Genomic DNA, 18,067 nt, shown 5'->3' with positions numbered 1-18,067 from the left:
AGCATCAGGGCCCTCCATACCCCTCCCATCTATGTACTGATCCAAATTTCTTTTAAATGTTGCATTCAAACTACGTCCATCACTTTGCTGGCAGCTTGTTTCTGTTTTCCTGAGGTGTTTTTTCATTGTCTATGCTCTAGATTACTCTCGGTGCCATGTGCTTGACAGGGCAGGAATATGATATTGGAACACATGAATGAGTGGCTGAGGAAGTGGTGCAGAGGGCAGGGTTTCAGATTTCTAGATCATTGGGATCTCTTCTGAGAAAGGTATGACTTGTACAAAAAAGACAGGTTACACCTGACCCAATGAGTACCATTTTCCTTGTGGGTAGGTTTGCTAAAGCTGTTGCAGAGAGTTTAAACTAAGTTGGCGTGGGGTAGGAACCACAGTGATAAGGCAGTTGGTATACAAGTCGATGCAGTTTGTAGTGGGACTGTGAGGAAGGACGGGCAGATGATAGGGCAAAATTGTAGTCAGTGGGATGAGGTGAAGTGTAACATGGGGCAAAATCAAAAAGGGTGATGAATACAGGACTGAAAGAGTTATATTTGAATGCACACTGTATACAGAATAAAGTAGATGATCTTGTAGTGAAGTTAGAGATTGGCAGGTATGACATTGTGGGCATGATTGAAAGAAGATCATAGTTGTGAGCTTAACATCCAAGGATAAGCTTTGTATTGATGGGGCGGACAGGTAGGCAGAGGGGGTGGGATGGCTCTTGATAAAAAACAATGGAATTAAATCCTTAGAAAGAGGTGACTTAGGATCAGAAGACGTAGAATTAAGCAATTGCAAGGGTTAAAAGACCCTGATGAAAGTTATGTACAGGCCTCTAAACAGTAACCAGGATGTGGGATATAATTTTCAATGGGAAATAGTAAAAGCCTGTAATAAGGGCAGTGTTAAGATAGTCATGGGGGATTTCAGTATGCTGGTAGATTGGGAAAGTCAGGTTGGTGCTGGATCCCAAGAGAGGGAATTTGTAGAATGACTACGAGATGTTTTATTTTAGAGCAGCTCATGGTTGAGCCCACTAGGGAAAGGCAATTCTGGATTGGGTGTTGTGTGTCAAACCAGATTAGATTAGGGAGTATAAAATAAAAGAATCCTTGAGAGGTAGTAATATGATGGGATTCATCCTTCAGTTTTAGAGGGAGAAGATATGTTCAGATGTATCAGTACTACAGTGGAGTAAAGGGAATTGCGTTGGGAGCTGTCCAAAGTTGATTTGAAGGGGACACTAGCAGGGATGACATCAGAACAGCATTGTCTGGAGTTTCTGGGGGCAATTTGCAAGTGGCTGGATAGATACATCTCAAAGCTGAAGAAGCATTCTAAAAGAAGGATGAAGCAACTGTCAAGGGAAGCCAAAGACAACATAAGAGCAAAAGAGAGGGCATATAATATAGCAGAAATTAGTGGGAAGTTAGAGGATTGGGAAGCTTTTAAACTAACAGAAGGCAACTGAAAACGATACAGAGAGAAAAGATGAAATATGAAGAGAAGCTAGCCAATAATATCAAAGCAGATACCAGAAGTTTTTTTTCAGATATATCAAGAGTAAAAGAGGAGAGAGTGGTTATTGGACCACTGGGAAATGATGCTGGAGAGGTAGTAATAGGGGACAATGAAATGCTGGACGACACCAGCACAGTGAAAGATAACAGCAGTATGCCAGATATTCAAGAGTGTCAGAAGACAGAAGTGATTGTAGTTGCTAGTACAAAGGTAAAGGTGCTAGGGAATCTGAAAGATCTGAAGGTAGATAAGTCACCTGGAAAAGATTGACTACAGCCTGGGGTCTGCTATTTGTAATGATCTTTCAAGAATCGCTTGGTTCTGGAGGACTAGAAAATTGAAAATATCACTCCCCTCTTTAAGAAGGGAGAGGAGGGAAATTATAGGCCAGTTTGCTTGACTTCAGTAGTTGGGAAGATGTTGAAATCTTTTGTTACGGAGGAGGTTTCGGGGTACTTGAAGGCATATGATAAAATGGGCAGTTGTAAGCACGGTTTCCTTAAGGGGAATTCTTTGAGGAAATAACAGGCAGGATAGACAAAGGAGAATTAGTGGGTGTCGTTCATTTGGAATTTCAGAATGCCTGTGATAAGCAGCCACTTAACAAGTTAAGAGCTCATGGTAGTATAAGAAAGATGTTAGCATGGATAGAACTTGGCTAATTGACAGGAGGCAAAGAGTTGGAATAAAGAGAGCTTTCTCTGGCTTCCAGTGATGAGTGGTGTTCTGTAGGGGGCAATATTTTGTTTGCTTCTTTTCATGTTATATGTCAATGATTTGGATGATAGATTTGATGGCTTTGTGGCCAAGTTTACAGATGATGCAAAGATTGGTGGAAGGGTAGGTAATGTTGAGGAAGCAGAGTGTCTGCAGAAGGACTTGGACAGATTGGGGGAATGAGTAAAGAAGTGGTGAATAAAATATAGTATAGAGAAGTGTATGGTCATGAACTTTCGTAAAAGGAATAAAATTGTAGGCTATATTCTAAAAGGTGACAAAGTTTAAAAAAATTAGAGGTGCAAAGGGACTTGGGAGTTCTCGTGCAGGATTCCCTGAAGATTAACTTGCATGTTGAGTCAGTTGTAAGGAAGGCAAATGCAATGTTAGGTTTTATTTTAAGAGGACTAGAATACAAGAGCAAGGTTATAATCCTGAGGGTTTATAAGCCATTGGTCAGTCCACACTTGGAGTATTGTGAACGGTTTTGGGCTTTTATCTAGGAAAAGATGTGCTGGCGTTGGAGAGGATCTAGAGGGGTTCATGAGTGATTCCAGGAATGGAAGGGTTAACATGTGAGGAGCTTTTGATGGCTCTGGGCCTGTACTCATTGGAGTTTAGAAGAATTAGTGGTAAGGATCTCATTACAACCTACTGAATTTTGAAAGGTCTAGATAGAGTGGATGTGGCGAGAATAATTCCTATAAATCAGTTTTGACAAAGCAGACTCAATGAGCCAAGTGGCCTAATTCTGCCACTATGTCTTACGGTTTATTGATGGCATTTTTAAGAGTATGTCTAATGTAAACTGAAGTTACAAATGAGAAAATGTGCAGATGCTGGAAATCCAAGCAACACACACAAAATGCTGGAGGAACTCAGCAGGCCAGGCAGCATCTATGGAAAAGAGTACAGTTGATGTTTTGGGCCAAGACTTTTCAACAGGACAGGTGTATTGCATTTGTTTGTAATGATGACCCCTGATAGTCGGTTGTATACTTTTCTCTGGTCTGAAGGCTATCCATCATTATTTCTGCTCTTTGTCCTAATCAGATTCATAACTCTGCTCCCACTGCACCTTTAATCTCATGATTATGAGATTGCTGTTGATGTGATGTACAATCTGATATAATTTGAAAGTTTCTGCTCTTGTCTTTTTGAATTCTTTCTTATTTTGTTTAAGACCTGCTAATTCTTCTCTTCCTGTGATTCCCTTAAGCTACATGCTGGAATAATCATTTTTTTTTATTAACCAATAAATTATAAGGGAAACATGCAGGTCAGTCAGCATCCATGAGAGATTGCATGGATTGAAAGCAGCTTTATTTAGTCCTGTGAATTTCTACATGCAGGTCCGTCCTGGATTATGACAGGGTTTCATTCCTGAGAACTGAACAACTTGTAAGTTAGAAATACAGCTGCCTGCAATAGAACATTAAACATTACAGCACAGTACAGGCCCTTCATTCCATGATGTTGTACCTGGCTTTTAACCTACGCCAAGATCTGTCTAACCTCCCCCTCCTGCTTAGCCCTCTATTTTTCTTTAATATTTTATTTATATTTAAATCAAAATATAGATTAACTAAGAGCAATGTGTAGTCCAATCAGGGCATTCAGATTTCTCTGCATGATGTAATCTAATTGCTACAAACTGAGATACCCCACCTCCCCAGCCTCACAACAACCACACCACTACCCCACTGGTCTCTCAAGCACACATTGGTACGTAGGGGCTGTTCATAAGTCAGGCACTGGTAACTTGGGGAGGATCCACAATGTACTTCTGTCTCATTGTCAGGTCCGTCTATATAACCATAAAACAAAGGAGCAAAATTAGGCCACTTGGCCCGTTGAACATACTCCACCATTCCATCATGGCATATTTATGATCCCTATCAGCCCCATTCTCCTGCCTTCTACTCCCCACCCCGTAACCTTTGGCACCCTTGCTAATCAAGAACCTATCAACCTCTGCTTTAAATATACCCAATGACTTGGTCTCCACAACCATCTGTGACAATGAATTCCACAGATTCATGACCTTCTGCCTAAAGGAATTCTTCCTCATCTCTGTTCTAAAGGGACGTCCTTGTATTCTGGGGCTGTGTCTGGTCCCTGACCATTTTATTTGAATCATTAGTTAAGACTGGGTGGTCTGGTTGCTGATGATCTTGCGCGTGTTAATATTTGACCTGCACATGTATAAACAATGCTGGACCACTCATCAGTTATCAGTGTCCCATCATAACATGGAAATTGCCAGCTTTAGTGAAATTCTCTCATCTCTGGTCTTAACCACAGGAATCTCAATTGATTGCTGGTGTCGCCTTCAAGAAAACTTTCTCTTACGCTGGATTTGAAATGCAGCCCAAGAAATACGACAAGCCAAGGATTGCCCTACTGAATGTGGAACTGGAGCTCAAAGCTGAAAAGGATAACGCAGAGATTCGGGTGGACAATGTTGAGGTCAGTGCTGTGGAGAGCAGATCGGTTTTTAATTCCATTCTGTGTTTGTGCAGTAGGTGGAGGGAGTGTGTAGTGTAGAACTATTATTTATTGAGGTACAGTGCAGAATAGGCCCTTTGAGCCATACCTGCCAGCAATCCCACAATTTAATCCTAGCCTAATCATGGGACAATTTAGAATGACCAATTAACCCACCAAACAGTAGCTCCTTGGACTGTGGGAGGAAACCAGAGAAAGCCCATCAAGGAGAGACAGTACAAACTCATTACATGCAGTGGCAGGAATTGAACCTGCATCACCTGCGATGTTTTCTCGTAATTTGTAATGACCAGTGTGTGTAAAAATCTTGTGCTATGCAATTTTTTGCCCAGTGCCAACAACATGCACGTGAATAATTTCTTCAATAAAAACAGTATAAGTAAGCCAGTTCTAAAATCTGCAGACAAATCATTGCAAACTCCACATTGTCAACACTGTCCACATCAGAAATTGGAAAAGGAAATGTGATTGCGTACGATCGTGAAATACACTTAATGTGCCAATGATGTAGAGGATGACAACCTTTTGTGCGCAGTTTAAATTCCTTTGTGCGCTAGTAACAAAAGATGTTTAGCATTCACACTTTAGAGAGAATATTGGTCGCCTGTGCTATAACACATTGTGCTCACCACTACACTACTATGCAGCTCCTTAGAACATTGCACAGTACAGCGCAAGAACAGGCCCTTAAATTAGTAACCAAATGGCCAGCAAATCTAATCTTTTCTGCCTACGCGCTATCTATATCCTTACATTTTCCTCACATTTATGGGTGTATCTCACTGTATCTTAAATGTGCCTAATGTTTCTGCCTCTACCACCACCCAGGCAGCACATTCCAGGAACTCACTACTCCCTGTGTTTATATTTTTAAAAAAATTAAAAACAACAACTTGCCCCTTTGCCTTTGAAATTACCCCCCCCCCCCCACCTTAAATTCATGCCCTCGGGTTTTAGACATTTCAATCCTGGGAAAAGATGCTGTTTGTCTACTCTATCTATGCCTCTCTTTATAAATTTTTATCAGATCTCCCCTCAGCCTCCGCTGCTCCAGAGAAAGCAACCCAAGTTTGTCCAATCTCTTATCTAGTGATCTGCTTCTGTTTACTAATTCCCAGTACACTGCTGGGAAAAAGTAGTACAGGGGCTGCAATATTGAGAATTCTTAATACTTCCAGAGAAGGGAGCTTCTGGAGGCCAGATCTTCAGTGATAGAGTCAAGATGTTAATCTGGCCTTTACTTTGTCTAGTGCTTTCAGCTGTTTCTTAATATCCCATCTTAACTGTATTTGCATGTTGGATACTGTACATCGCAGCAGGAAGTAGGAGGATAAATCCTATCCAGTTAACTTGTTTATTCCCAGTCATTGGCATGTTGGTGGGAGATATCATTAGTCTTATTAAGTACCTCCAAAGTTCAAAGTAAATTTATTATCAAAGTACATCTATGTCATCATATACGACTTTTGAGATTCACCTTCTTGTGGGCAATTGTAGTAAATAGAAAGAAACACAATATGATCAATGAAAAAGCGCACACAATAGAGATAGGCAAACAACCAATTTGCAAAATACAACAAACTGGACAAATACAAAAAGAAAAGAAAACACTTTAATTAATAAACAAACAAGCAATAAATATCAAGAACACAACTTGTAGAGTCTTTAAAAGTGAGTCCATTGGTTGTGGAATCAGTTCAGTTGATAGGGTGAGTGAAATTAGCCCCACTGGTTCAAGAATCTGATGGCTGAGGGTATTAACTGTTTCTGAACCTGTTGGTGTGGGACCTAAGGCTCCTGTACCTCCCATTGATGACGTCCACTTTGGATTCTACCAAATCCTCCACAAACATTGTGCTAAGAGGTGACCAGAATTGCACACATTACCTGAAGTGTAGAATAGCCACGGCAACAATGGACTGAATGCTGCAGGAGCATTCAAAAACTAAAGTCAGTGGTGTTGGAGCCTGGTTATTTTGCAATCCAGATGTTCTTTGGCAGTCAAGAATGAGGCTTAAAACGTGTTGATTACAACCATTAACTGTGTGTTGCAAGGGCAAAGAACAAATAGAAAAAGAGAACAAATTTGTGGTTGTTTTGTACAAGAACTATCTCCATCTAGAAGGATAACAACATTCCAACAGCAATTAAACTGTAAAAAAAGAACAGATTAAAGAGGTGTTACACATCCTGTAGAAAAACTAAGAAGCTTCTTGAAAAAAAGAGAAGCAGGTATGCTACAATTACTGGAAATTCACGTATGGAGATGATTACGCCATTGGCATAGCGTTTAGCTATACTTACAGCTTGGGGCGTCAGAAATCAATTCCGATGCACTCTGTAATAAAGTTTGTACATTTTTCCTGTGTTTGGTGGGTTTCCTCTCACAGTCCAAAGACATTCCGGTTAGTAGGTTAATTGGTTATTTGGAATTGTCCTATGATTAGGCTAGGGTTAAATTGGTAGGATGCTGGGTGGCATGGCCCGTTATATACTGTATTCATTTATAATTATAAATAATAATAGAACTAATTTATGAAGAAAAATAGCAATTTTACACTATAATCCCACAGTGGTCACCCAAGATAAAACAGCCATTGGTTAAGGTCATACTGCATAAAAGCGTTGTGGTTGTCAGAGATTCATCATCACTTTTCTGCAGAAATTATTCAGATCGATGTCTGTGGCCCAATCATCTTCATCTTATCGTTAATGATCTTGCTTCCAACATAGATTCAACAGTGGGAGGGTTCACTGATGATTGCATAATGCTCAGTTTCATTTACCACTCCTCAGATGGAAGACCTGGTCAGCATTTAGAAAAAGAGCACAGAAATGCTAGACAATTTCCAACTGGAAATGGTCTAATCACCTACCCATGATTGTCAATTATTTCTGCCACGTACCCTGTCATTAACAACTTGGGGTTATCACTAACTGGAAACTATTTTCTAAATGGGGAGAAAATTAAAAAATCAGGGACTTGGAAATTCTCGTCCAAGATTTCCTTAAGGTTAACATGCAGGTTTGAGGCAGTGCTATTTTGAAAGAACTAGAATACAAAAGCAAGGATGTAATGTTGTGGTTTTATAAGACCACAAGACATGGGAGCATAATTAGGCCATTTGGCCCATCAAGTCTGCTCCGCCATTCAATCATGGCTGATCCTTTTTTCCCCCCCTCAACCCCACTCCCTACCCTTTTCCCATAACCTTTAATGCCATGACCAATCAAGAACTTAATCTCTGCCTTAAGTACACCGAACAACCTGGCCTCCACAGCTGCCTGTGGTAACAAATTCCACAAATTCACCACCCTTTGGTAAAAAAATTTCTCCACATATCTGTTTTAAATAGATGCCCTTCTATCCTGAGGCTGTGTCCTCTTGCCCTAGAGTACCCCACCATGCAAAGTATCCTTCCCACATCTACACTGTTGAGGTCTTTCAACATTTGAAAGATGTCAATGAGAGCCCACTCCCCTCCACCCTTTCATTTCCAGAATCATCCTTGTGAACCTCTTCTGAACCCACTCCAATGCCAGCACATCTCAGGTAAGAAGCCCAAATACTCAAGGTGAGGCCTCACCAGTGCCTTATAAAGCCTCAGTATCACATCCTTGCTCTTGTATTCTAGACCTCTTGAAATGAATGCTAACATGGCATTTGCCCTCCTCACCACCGACTCTACCTGCTAGTTAACCTTCAGGGGTTTCTGCACAAGGGCTCCCAAGTCCCCTTGTATCTCAGGATTTTTTCCCCATTTAGAAAATAATCTGCACATTTATTTCTACTACCAAAGTGCATGACCATGCATTTTCCAACATTGTATTTCATTTGCCACTTTTTTGCCCATTCTTCTAATCTGTCTTAAGTCCTTCTGTAGCCTACCTGTTTTCTCAATACTATCTGCCCCCTCCAATCTTTGTATAATCTGCAAACTTGACAATATAGTGACCTATTCCATCATCCAAATCATTGATAATCAGCATAAAAAGTAGTCCCAACACTGACCCCTACTAGTCATTGGCGGCCAACCAGAAAAGGATCCTTTTATTCCCCACTGACTACCTCCTACCAATAACCCATGCCAGTAACTTTCCTGTAATACCATGGGCTCTAACTTGGTAAGCAGCCTCATGTGTGGCATCTTGTCAAAGGCCTTCTGTAAGTCCAAATATGCAATGTCCACTGCATCCCCTTTATCTATCCTACTTGTAATCTCCTCAAAGAATTCCAACAGGTTCGTCAGGCAAGATGTTCCCTTAAGGAAACCATGCTGACTTTGGTAGCTCTGGATTTTTACGGGATGGAGATGCTTACCCATGTCCAACCCTCCTCCTTTTGCAGCCAGGCTTGGGGCTGTCCATGATGGAGATAAAATGCTGGCAATAATCGACAGAACAGGTAGCATCAGTGGCGAGAGAAGCAGAATTAATATTTCAGGTTGACTTCAAACACTGCCTCTGCTTCTTTCTGCACCGATTCTGCCATACCACTGATAATTTCCAATGTTAGCTGATTCTTGACCCTTGTATATGGTCATCATACTAATGTATTTTACCACCCCTGTGCACCACACCACTTGTTTCCCCTCTTTACTTGAACATGCTATTAACTAGTCTGGTTTCTTATCCTTTCTAGGACTACCAGGCCATAGTTGATGCTGAATGGAATATTCTTTATGATAAGCTTGAGAAGATCTGCCAGTCCGGAGCCAAGGTTGTGCTGTCGAAGCTTCCCATTGGAGATGTGGCAACCCAGTATTTTGCTGATAGGGATCTGTTCTGTGCCGGCAGGGTACCAGAAGAAGATCTCAAGCGGACCATGATGGTCAGTGATTCCACAGAGTTTAATGATAAACTGTTTGAATGGAAATGTGCTGTGTGAAGTGTGTACTTGATGTAACTTGGTTGTTACTAGATCTGGGAATCAGATCCACGGGTGTCACTATGTATTGTGATTGAATTAAGATTAAAGATAGTTTAACATCATTCCCAGTACGCAAGTGCAAAGGAGAGCAAAATAGTCATTACTCCAGGTCTGATGCAGCACAGTAAGATAAAGAACACAATAGTTAAAAAAACACAGTAAATATAAATACATAAGATAGCACATTATGTATACATAGATCAATAGTATGTTAATAAAGTGAAGCGAGACACAGGAATGTCTGTACATAAGGTGACTCTGACAGGAAATGATAATGTAGTGTTGGTTAGGGGTGTTGGAGTGTGGAGGGGTGGGTTAGTTGATGGAGATGTTGATCAGCCTTGCAGATTGGGAAAAGTCACTGTTTTTGAGTCTGTTGGTCCTGGTATGGATACTGCGTAGTCTCTTCCCTGATGGGAGTGGGACAAACAATCCATGAGCAGGGTGTGTGGTAATATTGTTGGTCTTTTCCCGACAGCTGTCGTATATATGTCCTTGATGGCAGGTAGGCTGGTGCTGGTGACGCTCTGGGCAGTCTTAACTATCTGTTGTGGTGCCTTTCTGTCCATTGTAGTGCAGTTACCACAACCTCTATTAAAAGGCCCGCTGCAATAGGTAGGACCTCATCTCCATGAAATTGTTGATAAATATAATAGCAAAAGCAAAGCTGTAGACTCTGGAAATCTGAATGTAGAAAATGTAGGGAATACTGAGTCAGCCTGCATCAGCGCAAATCACAACAGAAATAACATTTCAGGTCATTGATCTTTCTTCCAAACTTTGAAAAAGTGAGACAGTTTTGGGGAAAGATGCTGCCTCACCTGATTCCTCCAACACTTTCTATTTTTAATACTAACAAAATTGTCTGGGAGTTAATGAAACTGATGTTGATGCAATGTAGAGGGTCCAGAGGAGGTTCAAGAGAATGATTCCACATATGAGAAGAGTTTGATTGCTCTGGACCTGTACTCGTTGGAGTTTAGAAGAATAAGGGGTGGATCTCATTGAAAGCTACTGAATGTTGAAAGGCCTAGATAGATTGAATGTGTTAAGGATGTTTCCTGTTGTGGGGGAGCCTAGGATCTCAGTGCACAGCCTCAGAATAGAAGAGTGCTGCCCCTTTAGAACAGGAGTTCCTGTAGCCAAAGACTGGTGAGTCTGGAATTCATTGCCACAGACAGCTGTTGAACCAAGTATATTTATAGCAGAGGTTGATAAGTTCTCGATTTAAAAGCTAACAAGAAGGCAGTAGAATAGGGCTGAGAGGGATAATAATCATCTGTGATGGAATAGCAGAATAGGCTCAATGGGCCAAGTGGCCTAATTCTTCTATGTCTTGTGGTCTTAGCTACGGGTAACAGGTGAGCAGTTGATGGGTTTGAGTTATGTAATGGTGGGAGTGTAATGAGGTTCTCTTGTTATTTTTTATTTTTGCAAATTTCTCACCTACAGGCCAACCCTTTCTGTATTCCAGTTCGGAATCCGCCCCTTGCCACAGAAATTGGTTCGCTGTCTGACTGAACAGCCATCAAAGCAGGATTAGTTTAGAATAGTCAGAATCTAAGAGACATAATGATACTGTTCCCAGGGTGGAAATGGCAAAAGGGGGCATAATTTTAAGGTGATTGGAGGAAAATATAGGGTGGATATCAGATCACAAACGAGAAAATCTGCAGATGCTGGAAATTCAAGCAACGCACAAAAAATGCTGGAAGAACTCAGCAGGGCAGACAGCATCTATGGTAAAGAGTAAACAGTTGATGTTTGAGGCCAGGGCCCTTATCAGGACTGGAGAAAAAAGATGAAAAGTCAGAGTAAGCTGTTTTGTTTTTTCTATCGATGCTGCCTGGCCTGCTGAGTTCCTCCTGCATTTTGTGTTGTTGGGTGGATGTCAGAGGTAGGTTTTTCACACAGAGAGTGGCGGATGTTTGGAATACACCGCTGGAGTGGTGGTAGAGGCAGATGGATTAGGAATTATATGGATAGGCATATGTATGATAGAAACATGGAGGGCTATGTGGGAGGGAAGGGTTAGATTGATGAGAGATGGTTAAAAGGTTACTACATCATAGTGGGCTGAATGTCCTGTTCTGTTCTGTTCTGTACTGCTGGATGTTAATGGAATGGTGCATCTTTTGAGCCCCTGCAGACATTTTTGTGTTTGTGTCCTTTAGGCTTGCGGTGGTTCCATTCAGACCAGTGTTAACGCCATGACAGAGGATGTGTTGGGACAGTGTGAGCAGTTTGAGGAGGTCCAGGTTGGAAGTGAAAGGTAATTGAGACTGGGTTTGTATCTGCACGGCTTGAAGCCAAGCATTAACCTTTTTATTTGTATGTAGAGTCACACCATGGATTTGTCACACAGTGGTGTTAGGAAATGGACCAAAATGTTATAACTGACCGAGGCATTACACTGGGATATAATGCGTGTGATATTTCAGATAAATACAAGAGTTCATTGATGTTGTCAGCAACGCTGAGTGAGATGATTCAGATCTCAGTGTTGGGAACTCCTGCTTCTCTTACGTATGAAGGACCTGGATTCAGAAACTGGTTAGGTTCAAATCAGAGTGGACATTAGAATTAACTGAGGTGGCCAGAATGAATTAGACATGACATGCAACTTGGACAAAACAAGGTCCATGTACCTCAGATGGGATGGAAAGGTAAATGAGGTGTAATCTTGAAAAGAGTTGAGAAGCTTGCTGAGAAAGTTTTAGTAGAACTAATGATAAATGTACCAACTCGTACAGGTGAATGTAAGAGTCATATAGCAGAGAAACAGGCCCTTTGATTGGCAACAACATCAATGTTAATCTCATCTTCTAGCACTTTATTTGTAGTCTTCTGTGCGTTTCAAATGCTTGACTGGATACCAATGTGTAATGAGAGTCTCTTATTTCCACCAACATTTCAGGCAGTGCCTTCCAGATTCCAAGACCCTCTAGGTGAAAAATTTCTTACCTGGGTTCCCTCAAAACTTCCTATATCTTTTACCTCAAACATATATACAATGTATAAGGTATTGGTGAGGCCAAATTTGGAGCATTGTGTACAGTTCTGGTCACCAAACTACAGGAAATATCAAGAAGGTTGAAAGAGTTCAGACAAAATTTACAAGGATGCTGCCAGGACTTGAGGACCTGAGTTATAGGCAAGGTTGAATAGGTTAGGATTTTATTCCCTAGAGCGCAGGAGAATAAGGAGAGATTTGTTAGAGGTATACAAAATTATGAGGGGTGTAGACAAGGTAAATGCAAGCAGGCTGTTTCTACTGAGCTTGTGTGAGAGTAGCACTGGAGGTCATAGGTGAAATATTTAAGGGAAACTTCGTCACAAGGTGGTGTGAGTCTGGAATGAGTTGCCAGCGGAAGTGGTGGATGCAGGTTCAATTGCAGCATTTAAGAGGTTTGGATAAGTACAGGAATGGGAGGTGTTTGGAGGATTATGGTTCATTCCTGGAATCATTCTCGTGAATCTCCTCTGGATCCTCTCAAATGCCAGCTCATCTCTTCTCAGATAAACAGCCCCAAACAGCTCAGAATACTCCCATGTGGTCTGACCAATGCCTTATAAAGCCTCATCCTTGCTTTTATATTCTATTCCTCTCAAAGTGAATGCTAATGTTGCATTTGCCTTTCACTTAATAGTTTATAAAATTAAAGGAGCAAAGCTGGAAGTATATGGTAGGGCATTCAGTAGCATTCATGTACAGGTGGTATAAAGGCCAGTGTTGAATCTTCTGTGGATGCACAGAAAGCTGCCACAACAAGGTGGGTGGTGAATGATTGAGATGGAAGAGGTAAGCCAGGGGATTACAGAGAGAACAGCCCTTTCGAAACAGTGGAAAGGATATGGAAAGGTGTCTCAGTGGAATGGAACATAGAATAGTACAGCACAGGGATAGGCCCTTCGGCCCACAATGTTGTATCAAGTCAATTAAATTAGTGATCAAATGGCCAACTAAACTATTCCTTCCATTTTCCTCACAATTCTGTCTAAACGTCTAAATGTATCTGCCTCTACCACCACCCTAGGCAGTGCATGCCAGGCATCCACCACTCTTGTGTAAAAGAGCAAATTGCCCCTCACATCTTTGAAGTTACACCCTCTCATCTTAAATGCATGCCCTGTGGTATTGGACATTTCAACCCTGAGAAAAAGATACCGTCTGTCTACTCTGTCTATGCCTCTCATTAGATCTGTAGCCACTACCTTTCCAGAGAAAACAACCCAAGTTTGTCCAACCTCTTGTGATAGCACATGCCCCCTAATACAGGCAGCATCCCAGTGAACCTCTTCTACCCCCCTCCAAAGCTTTGGCATCAACCGGGGCGACTGGAACTCTATGCAATACTCCAGATAAGGCCTAACTAGAATTTTTATAAAGCTGCAACACACCTTCGTGACTTTTAAGCTCAATGCCTCGACTAATAAAGGCAAGCATTCTTAACCACGTCAACTTGTGTAGCTATTTTCAGGGAACTATGAACTTGAACCCCATAATCCCTCTGCTCATCAGCATTGTTAAGGGAGTAGAGTTGAGGAAGATTTTCAGTGTCATAACAAGTTCAGCTACTTGAAGAAGAGTTCTGATGGAGAGGGGGTTGCTTGACTCTTTGTTCCAGGACAATGTGTGCATGAGATGTCAGTCTATCCTGCTGTAACATAGAGGTTTGAGGGATTGGACAACAACTTGGAATCAGCCACCAAAGAGGTATCATTGATATAAGTGGAATGGACTGGATAAGGAGAGAAAGAACAGGGTAAAGCTAGACGGAAATAAGCCCCATGAGACAAGAACCCGGCTTGTGGGTCTCCCAGGGAGGACATAGAAGCAGTGAGTTCAGGGGCTGGAGGGAAGACCTCCTGAGGAGATGGAGTCAATGACTGGGAGATGATGGTTCAGTGTTCAGTGGAGTTGTGGTGAAAAGGGAGTGTTGACATTTAACATCTGTGAATATAAGACCATAAGACATAGGAGCAGAATTAGGCCATTCGACCCATCGAGTCTGCTCAGCCATTCCATTATGGCTGATTTATTATCCCCTTCAACCCTATTCTGCCTTTTCCCTTTGACGCCCTTACTAAACAAGAGCCTATCAATCTCTGCTTTAAGTATAATCAGTGACTTGGCTTCCACAGACGCCTGTAACAGTGAATTCCACAGATTCGCCCCTCTCTTGCTAAAGAAATTCCTCCTTATCTTTAATCTGAAAGGATGTCCTTGGATTCTGAGACTGTGCCCTCTGGTCCTAGACTCCCCCACTACTGGAAATATCCTCTCTGTCTAAACCTTTCAACATTCAGTAGGTTTCAGTAAGATCCCCCTCATTCTAAACTGCAGTGAGTACAGGGCCTGAACCATCAAATGTTCCTCCTTTCATTACCGGGATCATTCTTGTCAATCTCCTTTGGACCCTCCATGCCTGCACAATGTAGATCAGATCATAAAACCACAATACACTGGCCTTGTCAGCAGGTTTGATGATGACATTGGCATTGGTTCTTAGCAGAGCGTGACATAAACGTCCAGATGAACCAGTAGAGTTGAGGGTAGTCATTTTGACTAGGCAAGTGGGAGCTACATTGTGAAGAACATTCAGATGTCTTTCTAAATGAAGTTGCCATGGCTCACCTGGAGTTTAAACTGTTGCTTCTTTAGGGGATCTGCAGTGGACACTGGTAACCTCTCTTACCTGCACCCCTAGGTACAATTTCTTCACTGGGTGCCCCAAGGCCAAGACATGCACGATCATTCTTCGAGGAGGCTCAGAGCAGTTCATGGATGAGGCAGAGCGCTCCCTTCATGATGCAATCATGATTGTCAGGCGGGCTATCAAGGTGAGAGCTTAAAAATTCAAGATTGTTTAATGTCATCTCCAGTACACAAGTGTGAAGGAGAACTAAATAATTGTTACGCCGGTTCAGATGCAGCACAAAAAACACGGAAATAAAGAACACAATAATAAAAACATGACTATAAATACATAAGATAGCTTATATATATATATATATATATATATATTGATTGTATGTTCATAAAGTAACGCTAGGCACAGAAGTCTATGTACTTAAGGTGACTGACAGGAAATGATAAACGCACCACTCTCTGTTAAAGAAACCTACATCTGATATCACCCCTATGTTTTCCTCCAATAACCTTCAAATTATGTCCTCTGGTGTTAGCCATTGCTGCCTGCGGAGGGGGTGGCGGAATGGTAGCTGTCCACTCTACCTATGCCTCTTATCACCTTGTACACCTTTATCGAGTCACCTCTCCTCCTTCACTCCAGAGAGAACAGCCCCAGCTCACTCAACCTGTCTTCATATGACATGCTCTCTAATCCATCTTGCAACTTGTTTTCACAGAACGACTCTGTGGTTGCTGGGGGAGGTGCCATTGAAATGGAAATCTCCAAGTACCTGAGGGACTATTCTCGAACCATCCCTGGCAAAGTGCAGCTTCTAATCGGAGCATATGCCAAGGCCCTGGAGGTGATCCCTCGGCAGCTGTGTGACAACGCTGGGTTTGATGCCACCAACATCCTCAACAAGCTGCGTGCCAAACATGCCCAGGTAAGGACCAGTCTCTGACCACTCCTCCCTCACCCATAGGACATGTGAAAACCTCAGGCATGGTTATTGAACCTCAGGGGGAGGGAGCAGTCATTCCAGGCTCTTAGGTCTCAGAGTTTGTTTCTCTAGGAGGTGTCCATGTTCATCCTGTTTCAAACTTGATTGATTGTCCTCTCCCCCATAGCATGGAAATGGGCCCTTTGGGCCAACAGGACTGCAGCAATCAAGATTCCTATCTAAGTTAGTCCTATTTGCTTGTGTTTGACCCATATCTTTCTGGGTGGCCCAATAGCACAGTGGTTGCATAATACTTTACAGTGCCAATGATTCATGCCACTTTCTGTAGGGAGTTTGTACATTCAGCCCATGACTGCCTGGGTTTCCACCCACATTTTAAAGACGTACCAGTTAAGGTTAGTTAGTGTCGGCATGCTGTGTTAATGATCCTTGCGGGCAACCCCCCCCCCCCCCCCCCGGCATATTCCCAGTTTGTTGGTTGTTGGTGCAAAAAAACATATTTCCTTGTATGTTTCAGTGTATATTTATTTATTTAGATACAGCACATTAACAGGCCCTTCTGGCCCATCAAGCCTGTGCTGCCCAATTATACCCATGTGGGAAGAAACTGGAGCATCAGGAGGAAATACACGTGGTCATGAGGAGAACATACAAACTCCTTCCAAACAGTGGCAGGAATTGAACCCAGGTTGCTGGCACTGTAAAGTCATGTGCTAACCACTACACTACCATGCCATCCAACTGTATATGTGACTAATAAAGATAATGCATTTTAATCTTAAGTGGGGAAGGGCTGCGGGAAGGTGTGAACATAGTCCCTTCCCAGAATCCGTGTGGTGATGATAATGTCCTTTTTACTGTTTCAGGGAGGAATGTGGTATGGCGTTGATGTCAACAATGAGGACATTGCAGATAACTTTGAGGCCTGCGTCTGGGAGCCATGTGTAGTGCGGATCAACGCCCTTACCGCTGCATCGGAGGCTGCATGCCTGATTCTATCTGTAGATGAGACCATCAAGAACCCACGCTCCACTGTAGATTCCTCATCTCTGCCCAAGGGTCGGGGCAGAGGCAGGCCCCTGGGCCATTGAGTCAGCTCTGCATAGCTCTGGTAGGGCAGGCCCAGCACTGATTGCATTCCATCAGCAGCCCTTCTGTGACCACACGTAAAGTTTTTGTGTGGCAGCCCCTTATGAGTGATCTTGTGCTTGGGGGCAGTTTGCAGAGATCTTCCAGCTTTCAGCTCTATTTATTGTTTTCATCATTTGACAGAAGCTGTCTGAGAAATAAAGTTCTGGTTTCAATGAGCCTGAAGTTTTGTCTATTTTGTGTAATATCACAGTTACAGACTGATCTCTTTGCTTTTCCTTCCTGTCTTCTTTCTCCCTTGTGTTTATCCATTCTTCCCTAGACACAAACGCAAACTCAGTGGGTCAGGCAGCATTCATGGAGGGAACCAGTCAAAATTTCAGGTTGAGACCCTTTACTCGGACTTGCCATCGAATCAAAATCAGGTTTATTATCACTTGCATGCAATATGTTGTGAAATTTGTAGCTTTACTACAGCAGTACAGCACAAGACAAAAATTGCCATGAGTTACAAAATTAAATAGTATGAAAGAGAAATAATATTAAGAATTCATGGTTCATGGACTGTTAGAGATCAGATGGGGAGGGGAAGAAGCTGTTCCTAAAATGTTGAGTGTGGGTCATCAGTCTCCTGTACCTCCTCCTTGTTGGTAGTAATGAGAAGAGGGCTTGTGCCTGACGGTCAAGTCACTTTATTGTCAT

General features: G+C 42.2%; 1 protein-coding gene across 1 annotated transcript in view; it reads left to right on the top strand.

Moving 5' to 3' along the window:
- The window catches only part of cct7 (chaperonin containing TCP1, subunit 7 (eta)), a 34,892-nt gene extending 17,309 nt beyond the window's left edge, over positions 1 to 17,583 (top strand). The window contains exons 7-12 of the mRNA XM_073042057.1: positions 4,546 to 4,710; positions 9,392 to 9,580; positions 11,854 to 11,951; positions 15,391 to 15,523; positions 16,052 to 16,258; positions 17,143 to 17,583. Coding sequence (XP_072898158.1) covers positions 4,546 to 4,710; positions 9,392 to 9,580; positions 11,854 to 11,951; positions 15,391 to 15,523; positions 16,052 to 16,258; positions 17,143 to 17,367 — 1,017 coding nt within the window. The 3' untranslated portion in view covers positions 17,368 to 17,583. The remainder of the gene's footprint in view (positions 1 to 4,545; positions 4,711 to 9,391; positions 9,581 to 11,853; positions 11,952 to 15,390; positions 15,524 to 16,051; positions 16,259 to 17,142) is intronic.
- Positions 17,584 to 18,067: the final 484 nt, after the last annotated feature.

The sequence above is a fragment of the Hemitrygon akajei genome, chromosome 4, assembly GCF_048418815.1.
Source record: "Hemitrygon akajei chromosome 4, sHemAka1.3, whole genome shotgun sequence".
Taxonomy (NCBI): Eukaryota; Metazoa; Chordata; class Chondrichthyes; order Myliobatiformes; family Dasyatidae; genus Hemitrygon; species Hemitrygon akajei.
Note: the sequence above shows the minus strand (reverse complement) of the source record. Positions and strands in the feature narration are given on the sequence as shown.